A 26,449-nucleotide genomic window follows, 5' to 3' on the forward strand; every position below is an offset into this window, starting at 1 on the left:
AGTTGACCTCACTTAAAAGAACAAAAACGGCAACTTTAATCATGTAATTCAAAAGAAACAAGAAAGGTTTTTGGTTTTCACTTTATTTGATTCAACATTTTGCCAAGTGGAAAAATAGAACTTTGTATTCAACTCAAGTAAAGAACATCAATCAAGATTTATAAAAAGAACAGTTACTATCCCTTCACCAAATACACCTGAAAAACAGTCAATAAGACAACAGTCAAGCAGCAGCAGTAAGACGGTTACATCTAACAAATCCAAGAGTTTTGGGTTCGTACCGGACTGAAGTTCTTTTAGCTAGACACCTTCAAGTGTCAACAATGGAGTATATTAGGGCCTGTGCCTGAGTTTTCAAACGGGGACATTAAGCTGCATCAATCCTCTTTTTTTTTGTTCTTAAGCAAGCACTCAATTAAACTGGAAATGGGTTACAGGAGTTGGTCCGTCCCCTTGGAAAACCAATGAGGAAATGAAATATTGAACATTAATAGGACCGGTATCAAGTCTAAGCATCAGTACAGTACACACCCCTTTTCCCACCACTAAGGGGCAACATGTTCAAGGCACACCAAACAGTTTCAGGGGCTCTTTCTCAATCGTTTAAAACCTGTCCTTGTTTCCTTTCCTGCATTGCTCTGATCTAAAAGAACTGGCCAGGTGAAAGCCTGCCAGCCTACTGATGAGCTTCCACCATGTTTTCACCTGACAAATGTTTACCAATCAGTGCAAACAAGCAGAGAAAATGAAGAGGGTAAGAACTGTTACAACTGAGAAAGTGCCAGGGGCTGCATAGGCTGAGTAGGGCACAGAGTTTTCTAGTCAAGTGGTCAGGAAAATCTCATGGCCCAAGCTAGCTCCAAGGAATGGATTTGAGCATATTTCAAACCCGAGCCAAGCAGAATACTCCCATGAAAATCAGAATTCTGAACAACAATTTCTCATGGAGGAACTGAAATAAGCGACTCGTGTGAATCTTGATATTTTCACCCCCATTTCCCCATCACAATGACTCATTGATTTCCAGCATGCTAAGGGGCGCGTTCCTCTGCCCAGGTGTTGCCGACGACTGCCAGAGCTTACAACTCCTAGATAGGTATTTTTATGTATCAGCTAACCATGTAATACTGTTGCAATCTGTCAGTCGGACGTGGCACACAACGTCTGAGCAGGAGAACGCAACCATGGTAAGGATTGGAAAGTCATGTGCTGCTGCTCTAAAATAGCAATCAGTAGGGGAGGAACGCCAGATGAGCTCAATCAATTCAGCAGTAGGGGGAGGAATGAGATGAGCTCATGTCCCTGAAAGGGTTAAAAGCAGAATTAATCATTTTGTACTTTAAACAATGCAAGGGTGCTTTCTTTTGCATGTGGCACAGCTAAAATCACATTTGTCATTTCTTTAAATATGTAATTTTGGTCTTCCCCATTTATAATTATTTAGACTGGACTGATGACAGGTTTGCAACATCAAAAACCCAGTCATTGCATAATATCACAACATGAAACTGACATTTTTTCATTTTGGGAAGATCTTGTGGCCCAAATGTGCACTCAGTCATATCAGGGGCATTTGTGGCTCCAAAAATATAAACTGAGGCCCAACAACATTCTCTCAGTATCCCCCAGTTCCATGACCTCTTATCCCCTAAGGCGAACAAACATCTTTCTTTCCCAGTGTCAGTCAGAACCTTATGTTAAACATGATGCTCATTCTCCACAGCAGTGGAGAAGGGCCGTGTGCCAAGACCACATCTGCATCCCTATGGGCCCTATTTAAAAGTAGTGCACTTTATAGAGAATAGGGTGCCATTTGGGATGCAGCCCACACAATGCTGGTCCCTCATGCAGCATTTAACAAGTCAATACTCTCCCTCATCCCTCCCTCTTTTCCATCCCCTGACCAATGTGCTGTTTAATCAAGCGCCACCTCTCTTCCTTTTGTGTTTAAGGCAAAATAATCACCCTCGTTCCCGAGAGTTCAGAATCTGTACAGAAGAAGTCTAAGACAAGTGTAAACTAAGGCTAGCTACTGTATTAGCATCACATTAGCCTTAGGTTGCTCTTGTCATCATTTCGTAGTTTATCTTCTCTGTTTTAAAGCTTTATGATAAGGTGATTGCTGGGAAGGAGTCTGTACAGTGTGTGTAGTGTACTGTTGGTGTCAGCTGTAGCTGCAGGCAGACAAAAGAAACTGGGACTGCTCTGTGGTGCACTGCAGTGTCGAGAAAGGGAGGAGGAGGGGATGGATGGATTGGATGGAGAAGAAGGATGGATGGGGGAGGGGTATGGGGCAAGACTGCAGTTGGAGACCTGATACAGGCACTACAAGTCATCAATCACGTAACCTGGACCTGTGCTACATGCCTTCCTCTGCAGGACAGGCCACAGCACAATAAATAAAGGCAGTGTCTCTCTAGGCCGTTTTAAAGCTAGTGGTTCATGGAAATATGAGGTATAAAACAAGCACATATCAAATTACTTGAAGATACATCTTCTTTAGTATATTTGTTTGCATGTCAATGTAAGGTGGCTGGTTGATTGAAGAAGTCATGGAAGTATGGTGCATTTTCAGCTCATCACAACAAAATAAACTCCAATCTTTTCAAATCCAAAACCGGTCATCAAGTAGTCCAGAGTCAGGGTCCGAGGCCTTAGGATAAACTACTGACCCTCAAGATTCAAGGTAATCAAAAACAACCCTATGGTAATTGAGCATCGATGGTTGAGTGAGGATTTCGGCATCGGCGCAACTGTTCCCTAATTACTTGAGTTCAAATGAATTGGTTTCTAATAATGTCAATGCTGGCTCCCGGAGATTGCATGTATCTTCCATATGTCCACGTCACAGCGGATGAGAGCAGTGAAGGCATCTATCCAAACCCCATTCGTTGCATAAGAAGGAAAATTAAAGTTGAGATACACTCCCATTAGACATAAAGCATGCCCGGGGTCTGTGAGGGACATGGTGGGTGACTGACACTACATCAAGCCCTACATCATATGTACCCCTGGTACGGAGAATGTATGTGTGGTGGGGCGAAAATATTCATATTTCATGAGTTACTCCATAAGTATAAGACAGCAGAGCTCTTGATCGATCTCTCACCTTGGTTCTAGTAATGTATTCATGTCATAGCTTGGAACAGCCAATTAAAGGCCAGTTGCTTTGTTCTAGTGGGAAGCCATCTTAGAACAGCCTAAATGCTAATGAATGGGAGATTGAGAACATTGGGCTCTGTAGAAATGAAACGTACCCTCCCATTGAACTTTTTGTGTTCTAGCCTTGCTCCTCCTTCATGGCACATCCAATCCAAACCTTCAATTCAAAGAATAAATTCAGAGAAGACTAAAAAGTACATTAATCCCACCTCCCTTTAAGATGTGAGCAGAAAATGCTAACGCTAATTGTTAGCATAGCATCATCCAGAAAAATGCTAACTAATGTTAGCTTTTAGTGTAGCATACCATTAGCATAACATGCTAACGCTAGCCAACTATCCAGTGAATCTTGTTAATCATCTAGTGATGAGCCTGGCTATCCCGCCGTGTACCTGGGCCTGGACCGGCCCATACTCCACCACCTCCCCATCCACTGTGATCACCCCTTTTGGCGAGTAAGGCTCCAGCCGCAGCGCCCGCACCTGGGTATACACCAGGTGGGGGCAGTTGTTGGCCAGGTGGGTGCCCTTCTCCATGGCCAGGAAGAGACGGAGCAGGGCCGTGCGTGATATGCCTGCTCGGACATATATCAGGTGGATGAGGCCGTCATCAAGTGTAGAGTCGGGTGCGGCATACAGGTCCTTTGCCAGGTGAGACTGGTACATGGCCAGCATGAGGACAAAGTCCTCCTCGGGCACCACCACCCAGTCACTGGGCACCGGCTGGTCCAGGGGCACCAGGAGAGAGTCTGGCGGGCCTGTTAGGGTGGCATTAGCGGACATGGGTTCCCAATTCTTCGCCTTGAAGGCGTTGTTTGAGTTACGGGAGTTGTGAGCTGCGTTCTGGCACGGCGAGTCCTTCGAAGGCCGGCAGAGGAGGGTAGAGGAGCAGAATGCAGACGATGGCGGTTGGCATTGAGGTGACACGCTCGTCATCTCCTCCAACGAGACTGACGATTGCCTATCCTCCTCCTCTCCATCCACCTCGTCAACCGGCAGGTATGCCAGGCGGCCCTTATACACCCTCAAAGATGCCAACCTGACCAACGTCCCCATGGTGAAGCGGGCGGCGCCCACGTGGCGGTACTTCTCGCTCTCCACGTCCACGTCAGCCACAAAGCCCCAGGCCAGCGAGAGGAAGGAGAAGAGGCGGGTGGGGTTGGAGGGGCTGGAGCCCAGGTGGACGGAGGCCAGGTCCATGCGAGACACCAGGCCCTTACACAGCAGGAAGCCACAGCTGACCAGCAGCTCCTCGCTTGACACCGGCTGGGCCCTGTCAGGGGGGAGGAGAGAGAGGGGGGGGAGAAGGAAGAGGGGGGAGTTAGCGGTAGACACGACAGACAAAAGACAAGCCCAGCTGGGAGAGGGGGGGTGATGGGGTAGAGAGGTCATGGAACCACCAGCCCCACATCAACCACTCAGCCTGCTGTCTTTTCTCCTCTACACCTCAGCCTATTAGATAATGACGTCTCAATAGAGTTCCGTACGATTGGGGTCACGTCCATATGGCAGCATATCCATATTCAGCGTGTATTCATGATTCATCCTAGGCATTAGGCTCACCATTCAATAACAGCCATTGATTGTGGTCTCTGTTCGGCTTTCTTTTATCACGTTTTTATAGACAATAACATCGTACGTATTATTATACGACCATGCTGGTCATTTATGAACATCTTGGCCATGTTCTGTTATAATCTCCACCAAGCACAGCCAGAAGAGGACTGGCCACCCCACATAGCCTGGTTCCTCTCTAGGTTTCTTCCTAGGTTTTGGCCTTTCTAGGGAGTTTTTCCTAGCCACCAGCCACCGTGCTTCTACACCTGCATTGCTTGATGTTTGGGGTTTTAGGCTGGGTTTCTGTACAGCACTTTGAGATATCAGCTGATGTACGAAGGGCTATATAAATAAATTTGATTTGATTTGATCGTACCATTTTGAGCTATTTTCTTAGTCACTGAAAAGAGAACTGGGGTGTAGTATCTCTTAACAACCAGTAGAGGGAGTTCTAACTATAAACTATTAGAGTCATCCGATCCCACTGCTCAAGGCAAACTGACCCGTTTTACCGTTGTGTCCTATAGCCTACAGCCCAAACAGATCTGGGACCAGCATATATACATAGAACAACCGGTGATACAGTAAGCCACTGTTGATCAAAAACAGAGCAGCAGATAATATTCTGGATCCCCTGCAGGGCAGAGAGAACAAAACAGACTCTGGGTCCTTCCTCTCATTGTGTGGCAGGTTGACTGGGGCTTCTGGGGGAGGGGGGGGGGGGGGGGGGGGAGAGGCAGAGATGGACAGAAAGGAGGGCATGCTGGTAGTGTAATTGTGATTCATTGTGTTGATGTTCTGTACTGTGGTGGTTAAAGAATGAGCCAGCAGCAGTATGTTTGTTCTCCACTACTGATTCTGGGGATTTACTCAATACAGTTTGTCAAACATATGGGCAGTAGTAGGCCCTGTGCTGGTGTAGATTGTTGTCTATAGTGTATCCTTCTTTACGGTCTTCCTGGAAGTATATTTCTCACACAACTGGATAAATTGGTTTTCAACTAATTATTCCCTTCTTTGAGATAATCACTGATCCAACATGGGAAACATCAACGCAATGCATTACTTGACACAAATAATCATATGCCTGATTGAGTACCTCAATGGAAGATGAGGGGGGAAGCACGCATTTTCCAAGTACATTATTGGGACTAACTGCTGCTAACTAACTGCTACATGGTGGTCTTGGTGTGTCACCCACCCAGAGTAGTGGTGTCTAACTGCTACATTTGGGGTCTTGGTGTGTCACCCACCCAGAGTAGTGGTGTATAGAGGCAGCCAGGGCGTTACCAGAGCCCCCAGGGAGAATTCCCAGTGGGGTTTGGATGGCCTCCTCCCAGTCCTCTCTCTCCATCAGGCCATTCACAACCTGGGGGGAACAGATAGAGCAGGGGTCACCCAACAGCCAGAGAGCCACCAGATCTAGGGCCACTTTCACAGACCAAAATAAGGCCTGGTCTAAACTAAAGTGCACTTTCAGTGGAAACTCTCCAAAAATAGGCTTAAAAATCGGTGCCTATGCAACAATATGCAAGGTCAGGCAGAACCTTGCAAACTGGGGTTTGAGGTTTAGAAGCTAAAAGGATGCCATGTTGGCTCCAGAAGTTCCAAGACAGTTACTAGGTCAAGTAAGAATGCAAATTTGAATTATTGTCGGGAATGGATTGTTGTATTTGTACCTCACCTCAAACAGTAGTCCGTCCCCGGACATGATGACTAGAGCACCCCACTGTGACAGGTCAGCCTCTCTCACCAACTCCCTGGCATGGTTCTGCCGCTCTGAAAACAGACAAGGAAGAAGAGTACATTTGTGTGTTTAGGTGTGTGCGTGGCTGTAAAACCACTGTGTGTTATTGTAGTGTCAAAATCCCTCTCTTTTGTAGTTGTGAGACCTTCCAATCACTTCGGGAATGAAGTGTGTGTGTGGTTTGACAAAGTGCGGAAATTTGAGATGGAGAGTACAAGGGCAGGTATGACCCTTCCGGGGACAAACTGTTGTCAATACAATAGCTGAACAACAAAACACAGGGAACATGGAATGTAGACTACACTGGAGGTTGGTGGTAGAGGACAACTGATAGGCCACCTACAGTACCAGGCTCAGTGGAGGATGGCTCAAATGTCGAACGGAGAAAATGGAATGGCAAACCCATGGAAACTATATATTTGATGTATTTGTTACCATTCCACCAATTCCGCTCCAGCCATTACCACAAACCCGTCCTCCTCAATTAAGGTGCCACAAACCTGTGACCAGGCGAGCAGCACATGTCTTTAGGGAAGAGACAGTTGATATGCCACCTTAATGAAATGCAGTATCACATTGCAAATTAGATTAAAAGGCCAAACTACGTTATAGGGCCCTCCATCAAATTAGACTGGGGCAATCAGCAGATTGTACATTGCGACAGGAGTAGGATTACGTTTCATTTATGATGCTGATCAAAGGTCAGATTTCATCTTTCTCCCCCAATGGTTAAGGTTGGGCTTAGAGGAGGGTAAGCTGATCCTAGAACTGTATCCATCATTCCACTAGGAGAAGGATTACATTTCCCCTAGTACTGACCTAAGGTCAGTTTTGTGTTATTTCCCTGTATGGTTAAGGTTATGCTTAGGTGAGGGTAAACTGCTCGTAGAGCTGTAATACATTTTCTTTAGGGGGCAGTAGTCTATCAGTGGAGGCTGCTGAGGGGAGGACGGCTCATGATAATGGCCGGAAGAGAGGAAACCATGTGTTTGATACCATTCCACCAATTCTGCTCCAGCCATTACCATAAGCCCATCCTCCCCAATTAAGGTGCCACAAACCTCCTGTGTAGTCTATATATAGTGAGTGACTGGTACTGCTTCCTGTACCATCACTGTTACTTTCCAATCGCACCTTTTATTCCCCTACATTTCCCTAACACTCTGCCGGGTTAATATTAGTAGCACACTCTCAGAGAGAAGCGCACACACACACACACATATTTCCTCTCTCCTCAAAACACAGTCTTTATAAAAGGCCAGACTGTCTAAGAGCTCTTTGGTTGTAGCCACTCAAGCTTAACAGCATAAGCCAAGTCTTTCTTTCTTCCCCAAGGAATCTTATCTTTACCTCTCAAAGGCTATGTTTACACAGGCAGCCCAGTTCTGGTCTTTTGACCAATCAGATCTTTTTCATAGCTGATCTAATTGGTCAAAAATATCAGAATTGGGCTGCTTGTGTGATCGCAGTGTCTGTTTGCACAGAGATACTGTATAATAGTGTTTCCCAACTCCGGTCCTCCAGTAACCCCAGCAGTACATATTGTTGTGGGCCCCTGACAAGCACACCTGATTCTACTTGTCAACCAATCATAAAGCCCTTGACAAGTTGAATCAGGTGTGCTTGTCAGGGGCCCACAACAATATGTACTGCTGGGGTTACTGGAGGACCGGAGTTGGGGAACACTCTTGTGGATCTCTATGCTCCCTTGTTTGTCCTTGCGTCTGAAACCCACTGACAGCAATACCCTCTCTCTCTGTTTCCTTTCCGTGTATGTAGTCTACAAGACAGTAGTGTGATTGTTTGCTGCGTCGTTTTATGCTGGTCTTGACACAACAGTAGAGCGCATTTCCCTCTGCAACATAGCCTCAGTAATCGGATGCCTCCCCCGAGGCCTATGTCCCAAATGGCACCCTATTCCCTACATAGGCCATGTGGTCAAAAGCAGTGCACTATGTAGGGAATAGGGTGCCATTTGAGAGGCAGAACCTTTCATACCTTTCATTCATTACCCTCCTGCTGGGCCTGAGAACAGTATACAGGCAAATCAATTTCCCTTCATCAGTCTCCTCACGTGGCATTTGCATGTGCAGAGGCTGTTAACACAGTGTGTGTAGATAGCCAGTCAGTGTCAAGATGGAGGGCAGCGCAGCTGGAAAATATTAGGAGGCTGGTTGCTGCGTAGGAGATGTTGATGTTGTTTACATCCTCCCTTTACTGTTAATGGGGATAGCTGATCGTAGCCGATAGCACTTTAACACACACATGCTCACACTCATACACACAGACAGCTCAGGGGGGGGAGTTGGTGCTTGTTGTGTTTGTTGTGGTGATGGGTTAGATGGTCTGGGACTGGGCGCAGTGCAGTACTGTAGTGTAGCTTGACTGACCGGCTCAGTCTCTGGGCTGCAAGCAATTGTTCTTCCTTTTCCCAGTTCTGTGGCTCTGTGGAATGAGACAATCATTACACTGCTCCTTTTTCTCCATACTGGCCCTGCGGTGGAGGGGAGGTGTGTGTGAGAGTTTGGACAACTATCCTGTTCTCTACAGTGTGTGTGTGGACAACTATCCTGTTCTCTACAGTGTGTGTGTGGACAACTATCCTGTTCTCTACAGTGTGTGTGTGGACAACTATCCTGTTCTCTACTGTGTGTGTGTGGACAACTATCCTGTTCTCTACAGTGTGTGTGTGTGGACAACTATCCTGTTCTCTACTGTGTGTGTGTGGACAACTATCCTGTTCTCTACAGTGTGTGTGTGGACAACTATCCTGTTCTCTACAGTGTGTGTGTGGACAACTATCCTGTTCTCTACAGTGTGTGTGTGGACAACTATCCTGTTCTCTACTGTGTGTGTGTGTGTGTGGACAACTATCCTGTTCTCTGCACTGGGTGTGTGGGTGTGCATGTGTCTCTCAGGGTTGGTCTCAGGGCAGCCATTGTTGTCCCTCTAAAGAAGCTACAATTCGGACTCGGATTCCAAAAAAAGAAAGAGCGCGAGGCTTAACCTCAAATACCACCATGCAGTTTCATGTCCCCAGGCTCCCCTCGTTCCTACTCACTTTGCTTCACTCTCCTTTCCCTGTCCCTCTCCTCCCAGCCACACTCTCACTGACCCTGCCTCACACAAAAGGAGGTTCCAAACCCATCTCACACTAGGGTATATACAGTATGCTGCTGGGCTGAGTAAGGACACAGACATGACAGACATGACATTTAAAAAAAGGACCATTTCATGTTCTAGGTACGATGAGGACTGCGCCAGGGATCAATAATGCACACTGACAGTAATAGCAGGGATCCTTTTCTTTGCAGGTGACTACCTGTTCACAAAGGCTATGCTGTGTGTGTGTCTATCTGGAGACTTTGGGTCAACAGAGGTGGAGCAGAAGAGGCAGTGGTGTGTGTGTGTGTGTGTGTGTGTGTGTGTGTGTGTGTGTGTGTAGATAAGTCAACCAGGTTGGGAGCTGGAGGACACGCTGTGGCAGCTTAGTCAGCACCCAGGGACAGGGACAGGGATGTAGAACCAGTAGAATCACCTCACCACACTCTCTCCCGCCCTGAGACCAGGCCACAGGGCCACAGGCTGTAGAACTCACTGTACTGTTTTGAAAACCAACCACAGCTAGGTTACAACGGCACTGGAAAGATAACATCCTGCAACAGATTCGCCTAGGTCTCAAACTGACAATAGTAAACAGTGGCTTTTTCTACTATCTTGTTTTCTGGGCCACAGGCTATATTATGGACATTTACTGTTCTATTCCAAAACCACCACAGCTGGCACTGATATAGATGGGTCACACCTGCACTAATCTCACTGGAAAGACTGTCACTGGGAGAATAAGAATAAGAAGATTAACATCCTGCCACTTTCCATCTGTTAGGGTGTCTCTCAATAAGGTGGCTTCCTTTCCTTGTATAATTACTTAACCTTTACTTAACTAGGCAAGTAATTTAAGAACAAATTCTTATTTACAAAGACGGCCTGCCCCGGCCAAACCTGGACAACGCTGGACCAATTGTGTGCCGCTCTATGGGACTCCCAATCATGGACGGTTGTGATACAGCCTGGAATTGAACCAGGGTCTGTAGTGACGCCTCTGGCACTGAGATGCAGTGCCTTAGACCGCTGCGCCACACGGGATACTTTTCTTCTTCGTCTGAACTGACAGAGAGAAGGCGTCCTCCTACCATTGATCCTTTTCAGAGAGAGAAACAGAGATCTATTGAGACCCTTGCGCCAAGCCTCCTCCATGCCCAGTTGCCCAGTCTCCCTCTGGGCAGTGGACTCATCCTTCCCCTCCCTCTGGCACCGCCACACAGCCAGGGCTCCAATAATGGGCCTGTCCTCGCTCATTAGCGTCCCCATGCTAACCGTCCGCTAGGCTAGCACAGCTCTGGCCCTGCCTCAGTCTCACTGGATTAGCACTGAGAGCCACTGATATTTTCCTTTCATTGACCATTTCAGCATGGTTCCAGTAAACGGATTACCAGGCCAGCCAGTACAGCTTGGCTCGGCTGGACTCTTTAGTGTTAAAAGCGGTAGCAATGGTGATGCAGAATCTTTGTTTGCAAACTAACGCCTGCACAACCTGTCTTACTCTGAAAAGTGTTGGCATCTACCTGTATGGTGACTACCTGTCTTTTCTTTTTTTCTCTCCAATTTTAACATATTCAGCATTTCAGAATGCGTTCAGAGGATTGCTCTCTCAGTTTTGGGAAAGGGATTCATTATCTTGCCTGCTCTCTGACACTGCAGTGATTTAAGAACAGAGGGAGAGAAACTCAATAGCCTGAAAGGAGGGCGGAAATGTAGGGCTTCAAAAGCTACATCTGGGTCATATTCATTAGGCCCCAAACAGTGGAAAACATAGTAGAGACTGCCTAAACGTGTCCAACAAGAAACTTTTCATTTTCAGTTGTAAAGCGTTTTGCTAAGGTGTGCCCTAATGGATATGACCCATTTGATGAGCTTTGAACCAGAAGCCTAATACAAAACTAGTACATTATCTTACAATGTCTTACAATATCTTACAATGTCCCCAGGCTGTGGCAGCATACATGACAATGATTACCCGATCAATGTGGCTAATAAGTTACATCAAACCCCCTCACACTATTATTATCCAGGCTGCATCACATCCGGCCCGTGATTAGGAGTCCTGTAGGGTGGCACACAATTGGCCCAGCGTCATCCGGGTTAGGGGAGGGTTTGGCCGGGTAGTGCTTTGACAGTCAGATTATTCATTGACCTGTCATTGCAGGTGTTAGTGTAGGATATTGACCCGTGATCACCTGTGTGTCAGTGTATGCACATGCATTAACTCAGCAGAGATGACGTGTGTGTGTGTGTGTGTGTGTGCGTGCCTGCGATAATTTACCTGCGAGTGTGTGCATGCACTTACAGTACGCTATACTCACCAGTGATGACCAGAGTGTGTGGGACCCCGGCCTCGTTAAGCATGTGTTGGACGTGTCCGGTGAAGAGGCTGAGGGCCTGGCCCTTCCCACTGTGGGGGTTCACCAGTAGCATGACGCTGCAGGGACGGTGCACCTCACTGTAAAGCACGCCTACAACAGAGAGATGCACGGACAGGGATTATGACAGATGTTAGACCTGCTATTTTTGGTGACCTTTGCAGAAAATCCCACAAACACAGAATCCCATACAAAGACAATTATAATGGGAACATTTTAAATCGCTAAAGTTCATATTCAGATTAGAGTGTTTAACACAATGTTTAGCTTAATTATATATATTTTTCCCCTTTCCAATGTTCTACTCAAGGTGAGGGTTGATGGTCACTAGACTTGATGCTTAACGTTATGGATTATTCTCATGTCTGTTGATAGTGATTGACGCCAGACTGGATGTACAAGGATCGAGGACACACTGATTCTGTTGCAGCAGACAGTCATTGCATTTTGGGTTTTACTTCCTAAAAGCCTCTCGGGCTGCTGTTATCAGAACATTTGGTGCTGTCTGATTAGGACATGAAGGGCCCATCTCCAAGAGGCCAGTTAGACATTTTCTTTGTTTCCGAGCTGTGTGTTGTGTCCCTGTTGCAACTTGTAATAAACCAGGTAGATTTCTGATTGACTCAATCGGTGACTTCTCTTCTCTTTCGTTACAACAATAGGCAATGGAGGGAGAAGCTTGATGTTACTATTATTAAGGCCAGGAGTTTTTCCTGACCATGTTCCATGACCAGGCACTATAACAAGGGCCCTGAGTTTCCTGTTCAGGTCACATTGGTGGTCAGGAAAAACTCCCATCCCTTATTTCTAACATTAATCCTCAGACTATACTGATTAGACAAACACTCAGAACTATGACTCAGGGCTTCTTTGCCAATTATTAACTTTCTGCATCAGTCCGCTCTAGCTAAACCATTCTGGGAAATTAAAGTATTTTAGTCACAGAGGATGGGGAAGCCAGGTAAACAAGTTTGACAGATGATGAACGACTTGAATGACTTGCTATGGGTGGAGAACAAGGACAGTGCTTTGGATGCTTCCTGGATGAGGTCATCCACCAACATCAAACCTAATTGGCAGGACGTGTTTTTCTAGACGACCCCACGTCTACTGAAGCTACTGTCAACATATATCGCAGACTACACCATTACAAGTTAGGAAACACCACCTATCAGAGTTATAGTATCTGTACTACTGCAAACAGTGTATTGCAGTCTATGGTAGTGTCCCAAATGGCAGTGCGCTACAAAGGGAATAGGGTAGTGCGCTACAAAGGGAATAGGGTGCCGTTAGGGACACAGCCTCTGACAACACAGGTTAGATTATGAAACACCACCTATCAGTACTGTAGATATGTGGTATCTGTGGAGTTTGGTCACAGGGCTTTGACTTAGCGTAACAGGGCGTAAGATGGAATGGGGTGTGTCTACTGTAGGTGCCTTGTCACAAGGCAGTTAAAGTGACAACGTGTTTTCTTGTGTGTTTGATAACACATGGCCTCAGTTAACATAGCCTTCCTACTTTGCTTGACGTATACTGAACAAAAATATCAACTCAACATGTAAAGTGTTTGTCCCGTGTTTCGTGAGCTGAAATAAAAGATCCCAGAAATGATGCTTAAGCACAAAAAGTGTATTTCTCTAAATTTTTTTGTGCAAACATTAGTTTACGTCCCTGTTAGTGTGCATTTCTCCTTTGCCAAGATTATCCATCCACCTGACACGAGTGGCATATCACAAAACTGATTAAACAACATGATCATTACACAAGATGGCACTGACAGATATGTTCGCCTCGCTTCGAGTTATTATTTCTTACATTGTTTCCCAGGAAATCTTAAGTCATATTACATACAGCCGGGAAGAACTACTGGATATAAGAGCGATGTCAACTTACCAACATTACCGCCAGGAATACAACTTTCCCTAAGTGGATCCTCTGTGTGGACCACCACCCAGGACAATGGATCTAATCCCAGAAGCTGACCCAAAACAACGGCACCGCAGAAGGGGCAGACAGAGCTCCCTCCTGGTCAGGCTCTGTAGACGGGCACATTGCCCACAGCTCCCGAGTATACTACTCGCCAATGTCCAGTCTCTTGACAACAAGGTAAATGAAATTCGAACATGGGTTGCCTTCCGCAGAGACATCAGAGATTGTAACATCCTCTGATTCACGGAAACATGGCTCTCTCGGGATAGGTTGTCGGAATCGATTCAGTCACCAGGCTTCTCCATGCATCACGCCGACAGTGATAAACACCTCTCTGGGAAGAGGAAGGGCGGGGGTGTATGCTTTACGATTAACGACTTGTGGTGTAATCATAACAACATACAGGAACTCAAGTCCTTCTGCTCACCCAACCTACAATTCCTTACAATCAAATGCCGGCCATATTACCTCCAAAAGATCATTCTCGGCGGTTATAGTCACAGCTGTGTACATTCCCCCTCAAGCAGATACCACAACGGCCCATAAGGAACTTCACTGGACTCTATGTAAACTGGAAACCATATATCCTGAGGCTGCATTTATTGTAGCTGGGGATTTTAACAATGCAAATTTGAGAACAAGGCTACCTAAATTCTATCAGCATGTTGATTGTAGTACACATGGGGGACTAATCTAACTTCTGTGATGCATACAAAGCCCTCCCCTGCCTTCCCCTTGACAAATCCGACCACGACGCATTCCAGACAAACTAAGAACTCTTTGCCCGCTTTGAGGATAATACAGTGCCACCGTTGCGGCCCGTTAACAAGGACTGCGCCCCCCTCTCCTTCTCTGTGGCCGAGGTGAGTAAAACATTTAAACATGTTAACCTTCACAAGGCTGCTGGCCTAGACCGGCATCCCTAGTCACGTCCTCAGAGCATGCGCAGACCAGCTGGCTGGTGTGTTTACGGACATATTCAATCGCTCCCTATCCCAGTATGCTTTCCCCATATGCTTCAAGATGGCCACCATTGTTCCTGTGCCCAAGAAGGCAAAGAACTGACCTAAATGAATACTGCCCCATAGCACTCACTTCTGTCATCATGAAGTGCTTTGAGAGACTAGTCAAGGATCATATCACCACCACCTTACCGGCCATCCACTTCAGTTTGTATACCGCCCCAACGGGTCCACAGATTATGCAATCGCCATCACACTGCACAATCACATCTGGACAAGAGGAATACCTATGTAAGAATGCTGTTCATTGACTACAGCTCAGCTTTCAATACCATAGTACCCTCCAAGCTCATCATCAAGCTGGAGGCCCTGGGTCTCAACCCCTCCCTGCGCAATTGGGTCCTGGAATTTCTGACGGGCCGCCCCCATGTGATGAAGGTAGGAAACAACATCTCCAGCTCTTCGCTGACACTCAACACTGGGGCCCCATAAGGGTGCGTGCCTCCTCCTGTACTCCCTGTTCACTGCGTGGCCATGCACGCCTCCAACTCAATCATCAAGTTTGCAGACGACAACAGTAGTGGGCTTGATTACCAACAACGACAGCCAAAAGGGAGGAGGTGAGGGCACTCAGTGTGGTGTCAGGAAAATAACCTCTCACTCACCGTAAACAAAACAAAGGAGATTATCATGCACTTCAGGAAACAGCAGAGGGAGCACCCCTCTATCCACATTGAAAGGACAGCAGTGGAAAAGGTGGAAAGTTTTAAAGTTCCTCGGCTTACACATCACAGACAAACTGAAATTGTCCACCCACACAGACAGTGTGGTGAAGAAGAGACTATGCCCTCCCAGGCCCACCCATGGCTGTGCCCCTGCCCAGTCATGTGAAATCCATAGATTAGAGCCTAATGAATTTCTCAATTGACTGATTTCCTTATATGAACTCTAACTCAGTAAAATCATTAAAACTGTCCATATCTTTGCTCAGTATAGATAAAAGCTTTGTAGCGGCCCCAAATACACTTCCATCTAAAATACATTTTAAAAAAACATCCTCACACAAAATATAGGTTGAAGCAACATCATGAATTTGCTAAAAAAGCCACACAGTTTTTCATGTCTCATTCTAACCACATACCAACAATAGTGTTTTCGGTTCATTCCAAGTTGAATTCACGTTTACCACTTTAATATCAACCAAATCGGATGTTTATCTGATGTCTTTGCCTAATGGGACGTCCCTTTTTTCCCTAAGAAAAATAGGGGTTATATGAAATGTGGACCCTTTCATAACACGTAATGAAGTCCTGGGAGGATGGAGATGGCAGGACCCTCATTTATAACTGTTGTGTAAATTTCACACAATTTCTACATGCTCCATTTATGAAAGGTCTGTGCACGTACAAAAATATTGAGATGTATCGATATTTTGCAGTGACTCTTTCAAGCTAAACATGTATGTATGCTACCTGTCCGCACATTGACACATTCTACAAGATTGATTGTATATTCAAACCATTTAAAAGTAGGCTAAATGCTACAGCCCCAACCCCCAGACGAATTGTTGTTCACTATTTTGTTTATCAATACACTATTGTGGTTCTATGTCCTGCTTTGGTGGGCTCGGAGTTTAAACAGACAATGATATTACGCTCCCATCACACAGCAACAGCTTACCCATACTGTCAAATTACAGTATCAGTCAAAAGTTTGGACACACCTACTCATTACTCACTTCAACCAAACGAAACTACTCCGGTACATTATATTGTCAGTTATATGATACTGTCAGTTCAGGGATTATTGAGAGACGGGACAATCTCTACTTTTCTTCACAAATATTTTTCAAAATATTAACAACATTTGAAATACACAGTACCAGTTAAAGGTTTGGACACACCTACTTTTTCTTTATTTGGACTATTCTCTACATTGTAGAATAATAGTGAAAACATCAAAACTGTGAAATAACACATATGGAATCAAGTAGTAACCAAAAAAGTGTTCAAACAAAGATTGTTCAAAGCCACCATTTGCCTTGACAGCTTTGCTTGGCATTCTTGGCATTCTGTTTTATTTATTAATACAATTTTCATCATATCCCCCATTTGCACATAATACATGTCAGCTTGCAATACAATATTTAAACCACTCGCAGATGTGTGTACGCATGGTCTAGAATTTGTGGAGAGGTGAGCACATTCTCACATCAGGTAAATGTATTATAAATTTCAACTTTTGCATGAAAAATGGCACACGGACATTTTGGGGTTATATTTTGTACTTAAGCACGGTTTATAAATGAGGCCCCAGGACAGTGCCCTCATAAATAATTTGGCATGGAGCTGTGCCAACCCAGCTGGCAAGGGCCCCAACCATGCTGTGTTTTTGCTTCATCATTACCCACGAGGCCTGCCTTGTCTGGACCCATTGACACTTCCTCTTAGCCACCCTACCCATTCCCAAACATTCTTTCATTATAAACTGGCTGTGGTTGAGAGTACCACCTCCACCTACGGTCTTGGTTGTCAGCAAGATGCAATGGTTAGGGTCAGTTTTTCCAGGTGAAACTGGTCTCTAGCTCACCTAACCACGAAAGAACTTGGCCCTAGTTATATTATGGCCCCAGTATCCTACAGCCTATAACTAGGGTTTGGACGTTTTCCTGGTCAAATCAGGGAGCATCCAGTATAACCCATCATCAGCTAAACAACATGGCTCATTGCCACATGACATATCTAGAAGAAACCAACAAAGCACACACGCAAACAGAGAGAAATAAATTAACAATCTGGGTTTCTCTAGAAATAAACTGACATTGCTCATTGTGTTCACCTCCCCACAATGGCTCTTTTGTACCCCGGGGAAAGCCATGGCTGCATTTCTATAATCATCATTGTGACTAATGAATCATGATACTAGATGTTGCTCTCTGTTTGTTTTGGCCTGGTGTGGTCAGAGGTCTGAACAGATCTGTGCCCCCTTTAACAATCACATCTGAGCATGCCCAGTGGGCACTGAGGTAACACAGTAGTGTGGGGGCGGATAAAGTTGTAACACCACTTGCCATGCCCTTAAAAGGTCATAAACATGTCATCCTTATCAAAGGTCAAATCTCTTAATCTTCACATTGTGTGGTTGCGACATGTACTGGTAGCAGACTACTATAAAACTATAGTCCGATTGTTATCTGTTATAGTCTGTTGCCCTTGGTTAAGTAGATAAACACTGATAGTATTTATTATGACACAAAAAAAGACCATAAAAAAAGGCAGTAGACTTACTGTAGACAGACGAAGGCAAATGGGCCATAAACAATTATTTGGGATGGTTAAAGATGCCACTAAAAGGCACTTTCCAAACCGATTACTGTAGAACCATATTGACAGTGGTAAACCAAACAACTCCGAAGGAACGCTTGCTGTCTGACCGACATTTCAACTGAATTCACTAGTGCAGTGATTAAGAAATGTCTCATCTGTAGACTTCAAAACCTAGAGAAAAACCCCATAAAGAGTATTTGTCTGGTCTAGGCCTAGGATGGCATCTTAGAATAGCAAACTTGCACAGTATTGCGTGACAGATCTCGCTTGCGACTCAGTGAAGTGTCTGTTCTCGTTAGACATGGAAGACGGAGCATTTGTTTATTTATTAGCTAACGCTCTCCACTTTTCTTTGAAACTAAACTGGGTGGCTTACAGCTTCAATTGACTATAGAAGATGTTGGTGTAGGGTGAAGTTGCCCGTAGACACACTGATCTTGGATCAGTTTTCCCTCTACTGGTTAAGGTTAGGATCAGGGGAGAGGAAGCTGATCCTAGATCTTTACCTAGGGGAAAGTTCACCCCTGAGCAATGATGTTCATATCAGGGACAGGCAGTGAAAGACTGACGACTCACAGTTGAACTTCCAACAAAAACATTCTTTGAATTATGCATTAGCTACTTATTCTAATGTAGCTACTTTGAGTGTAGCTCAAATTCTCTATTTGTGGAGACTGGGGAGGTATGACACAGCGTTAATTGCGGCTGAATGAGCCTGAGATGGCCTAACTATCTTTATAGGAAGGAGGGGGAGGCAGGGTGCCAGGTGTTTTATACACTTGGCTGGGCCCAATATGTATTTCTGTCTGCAGTCTATGTGGTTATGAATACCTGATGTGGCCATTCTCCCCCCTCCGTCTCTCTCATTGTGTCGCTCTCTCTGTTCTTTGGGAGTTCTGTCATGGGGGAGAGGATGGGGGGGGGGGGGGGGGGGGGGGGGGGGTTCTGCTACCACTTCACTTACTCAGGCTCAGTAGTTTGAACATGCATCTTTCCTCCCTCCCTTCCTTGGAGAAATCCCTGATCTAACATGATCAGTGGTGTAAGCAATGCAGGGGCGTGCTTGCTTACACCTATCTGACTGTTAGATCAGTGATTACTTTAAAGTAGGGAGGAAGAAAAGATGCATTTTAAGTCAGACTCTTTAAGTCTTCCTTAAGCGGACCTCATCCGCCACCTATTAGCCTTTCAACACTTTGGTTCGGCCACTTTATGGTCTCGGGCCAGACGTCACAGTTTCATAGCATCTACCATAATATTTTTTACTATTTTCTACATTGTAAAAATAATAGTGAAGACATCCAAACTAGGAAATAACACATATGGAATCATGTAGTAACCAAAAAGTGTTAAACAAATCAAAATGTATTTAATATTTTTTAAAGTAGCCACCCTTTGCCTTGATGACAGCTTTGTAGACTCTTGGCATTCTCTCAACCAGCTTCACCTGGAATGCTTTTCCAACAGTCTTGAAGGAGTTCCAACATATGCTGAGCACTTGTTGGCTGCTTTTCCTTCACTCTACTGTCCAACTCATACCAAACGATCTCAACTGGGTTAAGGTCTGGGGATTGTGGAGGCCAGGTCATCTGATGCAGCACTCCATCACTCTCCTTCTTGGTAAAATAGCTCTTACACAGCCTGGAGGTGTGTTGGGTCATTGTCCTGTTGAAAAAAAAATGATGGTCCCACTAAGCGCAACCCAGATGGGATGGTGTATCGCTGCAGAATGCTGTGGTAGCCATGCTGGTTTAGTGTGCCTTGAATTCTAAATAAATCCCTGACTGTGTCACCAGCAAAGCACCATCACACCACCTCCTCTATGCTTCACGTTGGGAACCACACATGCAGAGATCATCTGTTCACCTACTCTGCGTCTCACAAAGACAAGGCGGTTGGAGCCAAAAATCTCAAATTTGGACTCATCAGAACAAAGGCCAGATTTCCACCGGTCTAATGTCCATTGCTTGTGTTTCTTGGCCCAAGCAAGTCTCTTCTTCTTATTTGTGTCCTTTAGTAGTGGTTTCTTTGCAGCAATTCGACCAAGAAGGCCTGATTCACGCAGTCTCCTCTAAACAGTTGATGTTGAGATGTGCCTTTTACTTGAACTCTGAAGCATTTATTTGGGCTGCAATTCCTGAGGCTCGTAACTCGAATGAACTTATCCTCTGCAGCAGAGGTAACTCTAGGTAATTCTTTCCTGTGCAGGTCATCATGAGCCAGTTTCATCATAGTGCTTAATGGTTTTTGCGACATCACTTGAAGAAACTTGGAAAGTTCTTGACATTTTCCAGATTGTCTGAACTTTGTCTTAAAGTAATGATGTCATTTTTCTCTTTGCTCATTTGAGCTGTTCTTGCCATAATATGGACATGGTCTCCTCTGGAGTTGACAAATTGCATTAAAATTCATATCCTATCCTAATCCATCAGTAAGCTGGAGTTGACAGTTTATGGTTGTGACCATGGTGATTTCAATATTGTTTGTTTAAATCTATCAAAAGTAGAAAGCTTTACAGACCATGATTTTTTAGGAATCGCAGTTTTAAAATACATTTAGTTTAATGTCAGAGAGTGCTATTGCAAGAGACTCTACACAAGATCCTTTATCAGTCAATATTCATTATTGCCCGTTTTAGAATATTAAACACTTTGAGAGTTTTAAATTGGGAGACTTTGCTCTGGACAAGGGCATTTCCGTGCATTTTGCCTAAATTAAATTTAAATTCAAATATTCAAATATTCAAATTCAAATATTTAGAAAATTCCAAATGCAAAATCTATCCCCTTATAAAATTCCACTAAATGTATTTTTTTAACTTTATAATAATAAAAAATAAATACATCCAACTATAAGAATTCCTGAGTTATGTGATACTGTAAGGACATAACCTACCATGATAAGCTCAACGCCAACATACTCTTAAATAGTACAATAGCAAGCCAAGTTATGCTTAATTATTGCATGTACCCATCAATGCATTCTTACACGTCAGATGTTGGTAGTACTAAATCTGGACAAACCCCCATTAGGAGAAAAGCCAGCTTCCACATTAAAGGACTTGTGGATTCTAGATTATTATCACCCATTTGGCTACTAGCAGCCATAACACATATCTTACGTATAATATGGAGAAGGACTGGGCGATATATCGTGAATGCCAGTACACAGTTATGAAGAATACACATACCGGTAAAGATTTTTACAATACCGTCCATAATTACATTTTGATAAAGTGCTAAATAAACTAAAAGTTGTGTCCATATTTTGTTGATCATTAAACCATCAGAATGGAGAAAAACAATTAAAACCACTTAAAATGAATGTGTTGCCATCCCAGGGCCATGCACTGCCCATACAACATATTTAGAACTTTTGTTATTCAGAAACATCAAATACCGTGAAATACCACCATACTGTCAAAAATATTGTGATATGATATTAATGCCTAGCCTTAATGGATTTGTCAAAGGCTAGCACATCCACTAAATGTAGTTAGCTTAACTGTCTGCATTTGTGCTGGTAAGATACAAATCAGATGTGTCTTGTGTAGGCTGTTTTAGACCCCCCCCCATCCCCCCGCAATTATTTTTAAAGCGATCCTGAAATCGTCTTTGGACACCTACATAAACAGTCCCTCATTAACCCAAATGCATCTTATCTATGTCTGATGGTACCTCACCAAGACAAACACAAATAGAATAGCCTTGTACACAACATCGTGGCAGTGTGTTTGAGCGAGTAAACAGATTCTGGCTGAGTTGAGACTCAAACCAGACCGACCACAAAGGGTGTGGAGGGAGGAGATGCCTGGTGTGGTGATTTGTTCTCAGAGAGAGAGAGACAGGGGGAGAAAGAGAGGAGAGCGAAAGAGATGCAGAGATTGAGAGAAAGATGGGGGAGAGAAAACGTGGAAAGAGGGAGAGAGATGAGGGAAAGATAAAGAAGGATAGAGAGAATGGCAAAGATGGAGATGGAGAGAGAAAGAGGAGTGTTAAAGAAACAGAGCGTAAGTCAGTGAGAGACACTGAGTGAGAGGAGCGGAGAGGATCTAACCACCGGCTGTCACTCTCCTCTTGAGTGGTGTCTCCTGGGTATTTTCGGCAGTGGGGTGAGATGGGCGAGACAGCTGAATAAAAAAACGACTCCGAAGTAAAAACTCTACCGATTTTTATAACCTATAACTGACAAGACTTTCGCAATTGATAGAATTAAACTATCACTCAGATTTAACTAAATATGTGCACCTTACATGCTTACAGTACATTGTCTGTAAACATACAACGTAACGTAACAGCAGATTATAGCCATGATACTTTACAAATAAAGCTGTGTAGAGGAAGCTGGCTACCCACCATGAAAACCCACAACCACATAGTGAGAGACTGCCCTTCTCATGGACTATAATAGACCATGTTGGTCTTTGTTGAAATGTGGTTCAAGCGTTGTGTCATTAGCCGAATAGGGAACACGCAAAGAACACAGCAAGCCATAAACAGACAAGGACCTTCACTTTCTTTTCATTGCTATACAGATGTAATTAAAATCTCATTGAATGTGCTGTACATTGTTCTGTGAAGCCATGAGGGAAAAACACAGCTACAGATTCTTATCAACATTATTGAGTGACAATGACATTTAGCTGATTTTCTGACCAGCTTGTGTGTGTCCTCTTTCTATCATATTCACTGAGTGGCCTGAAACACTAAGCTGCTGTGAGCCCAAGGGTCTAAACAGGGAAGGCCCCAGAGAGAGGTGTGTGTGTGTGTGTGAGTGAGTGATATGGGCTTAGTCAGAGGTCTTGACAGCACGTCAAGGCTCATCTTGGAGAACGTCCGACAAGAGTCCTCAGGGAAAAGGACTGCTGTCTCACTGCTGGGGCCTCCGAGTGAAAAAACACACAACTTTCCATCTTCCTCTTTTTCTCTCACGAACAGATGTACCTATGAATACAGAGAACTCAATGCTACCTATATACTTAAAAAACAATAACTACAAGCTGAACCGTGGCCCTGGGGAATAAAAGATAACTCTGTAAACAGTGGACATCTGTGGTATATTGATCCGTTTCATCCAGGATCTATAATATCCGATAACGTACACTAGTATATTATTACACCTCATTCATTTCAATGTGTGCAAGGATGTCTATATAAATACAATATGCTGTCATCCTAGTATTAAATTAGATATGCTAGGTTGTATGATTACACCCAGGTTCATTACTATATGCTGTCATCCTAGTATCTAAATGTGTATTGTAATGCATGCTGTTGTCCATGCAGTGCATGTGGTTTGTCGAAGGGGCCACTGGGTAATATATTAGTAATGGTATTGAGTGTGCTGGAAGCGACCTGCTTTGTTGCTGAAAGTAGAGTCCCTTGAGACGTGTGACAATGATGCCCGTCTTATTAATTCTCCTCCCTTGTCCCAAATGGTACCGTATCCCCTACTACAGTGCACTACTTTTGACCGGATCCCATGTAAATGGGGTGCCATTTGGGACGCGGGTTCATTTCACACTACATATGTACTGTAATGACATGGGTGCCGCGGGATAGAAGACCATGTTGATTTACAGGCAGATGAACAGACAGTAAAGCTTCCTAAAATGGTATGTTTTATGATAATCAAATGGTTGCGTAAGCATTGAGGAGATATCAATGTCAAGTTTCAAAGGCAACTATAATATCCATACTACAGTATCTTGCAAAGTTTACTTCTATCTCATCTCTCCACTATCTTGGCTATTGGACAGTTTGATCAGTTGTAGTTAGATTGTGCAACAGCCCACTTCTCCCCCACCATTAGAATTGACGGCACACAGGCATGAATTCATGTATCACGTACATAGAAATACCTCACTTTGCTGAGGAATTTCTATAGCTCACTTCCCTTGATAAAGCCTCTATGGAATTCCCAGCATCTCGGTTTATAGGCTACCTTCGTCTGTTAAGTTAGTGTGATTGGATGACTAAGCTATAGACTTACATGGCACTTCACTTCTGGAAGGAACAAGCTTTTATTGGTTCCCTGATTTGTTAGCATGGCTACAAGGTAAGAGACAATGATGTGGGTTGACCCTTGTTTCTGAACCTTACAATTAAAGTGCATTATTCCCACTAGAGTAATTATAGATTTATATCTCTTAGCACTCATACCTTTAATAGGCCTATTGTCTAGATCAGGTTTTAACCCTAAACACCTGATTCAATTAGTCAACTAATCATCAAGCCTTTGACTAATTAAATCAGGTGTACCGGTTTAGGGTCAAAACAAGGAGAGAAGCATGTTGGGAAATCCTGATCTGGATGTTGTTTCTTCTCTGTTAGTATTTCACTATTAGTTGGCTTAGGCCAGGGGTATTCAACTCTTACCCTACGAAGTCCGGAGCCTGCTGGTTCTGTTGTATCTGATAATTAATTGCGCACACACCTGGTGTCCAGGTCTAAATCAAATTGGGGGAGGGGGACTGGATTCAAAGTCCAGAGTTGAGATTGAGGGGGTTTAACTATTGTTATTCTAGATGCTGTTTTGTTGTTACTTTGGGCTGTTAAAGGTTGCTTAGTGAACATTCTGTAATTTGAGTGTCAGTCTGACCAGTCCTATTGTTTTATTCATTTACAGAAATTAGTTTAAAAGATAATAGAATAGCCTGAGACAGTTGACACTGATAAGGGGAATTTGCGCCACAGCAGTAGATTAGATTATGCAAAGACAACCGTTCTTCCTATGTCAATGACTAAATCATGTGCGCAAGACAGGCATACCAACTTGATAAATAACATGAATGTGATAAGCACACACAGCACTTTCCTCAACCACAAAATTATACGAAACTATATGACTTGCTCACGATTTCTCAAATGTTGTTGACGAACAGAGCCCTCCCGGATGGTGCCAGCCCATTTCTCTGCCTCCTCCAGGTTGGCGCGTGGGTCCTGGAACTGGGATACCCGAAAGCACTGCTCGACCCGCTGCCTGGCCACTCCAGAGCTCATCCATCGTCTTTTAAAAGGGTAGAAATAGACAGAGAAGTACGCGTCCGCGTTGTCATCTGCGCTGAAAGCCCGGCAGCCGACACAGTCCCTCAAGTTGAAAACCACCTTGCTCCGTCCCGCAGGTGTTGACGTGATCTTCTGAATGGTGAGATCTCTCTCGGTTAAACTCACCGCGTACCTCACCTTTCGGTTGCCGGTGGCTGTGAATTCCCCGTACTGCAGAACCTGGGTGATTCCGTTGCGATATGGTGGAGGGTCCGATTCGGTTATCTTCGGGTCCATCCTGCGCGCAGAGGGAGGAAGGGACGCGAGCCGCAGACCTGCTTGCGCGTGATAAGGGAATGCACACAGTCAAATACCCGCTGAAGAAGCAAGCGGTCTGCTGGGCAAGAGACTGCGAGTGATTTCAACGCTATTAAGATGTTTTCCCTTTGAAAAATAAGTGTCAGATCGCTCTCTAGTGATAGAATTGAGGAACGACAATTAAAGCGTTGTGCACGGCGCCTGTACCTGTCACCAAAAGTGCTCGACTAGATTTGCCCACGAAATAAGATTTAATTTTTTTTTACAGTACATTTCACATTGGACCTGTCCATTAGTTATCATGTTAAGACTTTTTCATCAGGCCCTGTTTACAAAGTGCATGACCATTGTGTCATTTCGAAAGAACGTAGCCTACTTAGGCTTCTCTTCGCTGACCAGCGCACCAAGGGCGCAGAAAGTGGAGGGCAAAGCACACTTGTCATATCAGTAGAATCTCAGGGGAAATTCCAAATTGGTCTAGTCTGAAGAAGTGTCCATTTTTAGAAGACTGTATTAGGCTACTTTGAACCCATGCGTAAAACTGGGCAGCCTTGCCATCTATATGGGGCGGCAGGGTAGCCTAGTGGTTAGAGCGTTGGACTAGTTCAAATCCCCGAGCTGACTAGGTACAAATCTGTCGTTCTGCCCCTGAACAGGCAGTTAACCCACTGTTCCTAGGCCGTCATTGAAAATAAGAATTTGTTCTTTAACTGACTTGCCTAGTTAAATAAAGGTAAAAATAAAAATAAATATACAGACTAAACGGAACATGTTCCCAGTCCTGGAGTTATTTCTGGGAATAGAAAGCAGCAGTCTGACATTCATCTCAACTCTTCATCCCAAAATGTCTTATCTGCGGTCTGTGTCTACAGCGCGCTCTCTGGAAGAAGCTGAGCTTGTGTTGGCACCATTGTGGTCCACCACTAGAACCAGAAAGAGGGAGTGGAGGATGCTGCCACTTAGTGCGGCATGCCAGTGCG

General features: G+C 44.5%; 1 protein-coding gene across 1 annotated transcript; it reads right to left on the minus strand.

Moving 5' to 3' along the window:
• Positions 1–39: 39 nt before the first annotated feature.
• On the minus strand, positions 40–25,633 carry LOC109875968 (sphingosine kinase 1). The gene is made up of 5 exons (XM_020468425.2): positions 25,022–25,633; positions 11,889–12,038; positions 6,403–6,497; positions 5,972–6,087; positions 40–4,434 (listed from the first exon to the last, which is right to left on the minus strand). Exons 1-5 carry the CDS (start codon positions 25,446–25,448, stop codon positions 3,519–3,521), a joined length of 1,704 nt encoding a protein of 567 aa, XP_020324014.1. The 5' UTR covers positions 25,449–25,633; the 3' UTR covers positions 40–3,518.
• Between the last annotated feature and the right edge of the window lie 816 nt (positions 25,634–26,449).

Source organism: Oncorhynchus kisutch, linkage group LG1, assembly GCF_002021735.2.
Source record: "Oncorhynchus kisutch isolate 150728-3 linkage group LG1, Okis_V2, whole genome shotgun sequence".
Lineage (NCBI taxonomy): Eukaryota > Metazoa > Chordata > Actinopteri > Salmoniformes > Salmonidae > Oncorhynchus > Oncorhynchus kisutch.

What these genes read in the sequence shown, in the direction of transcription:
- LOC109875968 (XM_020468425.2), bottom strand. Translation starts at nt 25,448, where the DNA reads ATGGACCCGAAGATAACCGAATCGGACCCTCCACCATATCGCAACGGA. An exon ending in TCAACAACATTTGAGAAATC is followed by an intron (nt 12,039 to 25,021) that starts GTGAGCAAGTCA and finishes TCTCTGTTGTAG; the next exon opens with GCGTGCTTTACAGTGAGGTG. An exon ending in ACACACTCTGGTCATCACTG is followed by an intron (nt 6,498 to 11,888) that starts GTGAGTATAGCG and finishes GTCTGTTTTCAG; the next exon opens with AGCGGCAGAACCATGCCAGG.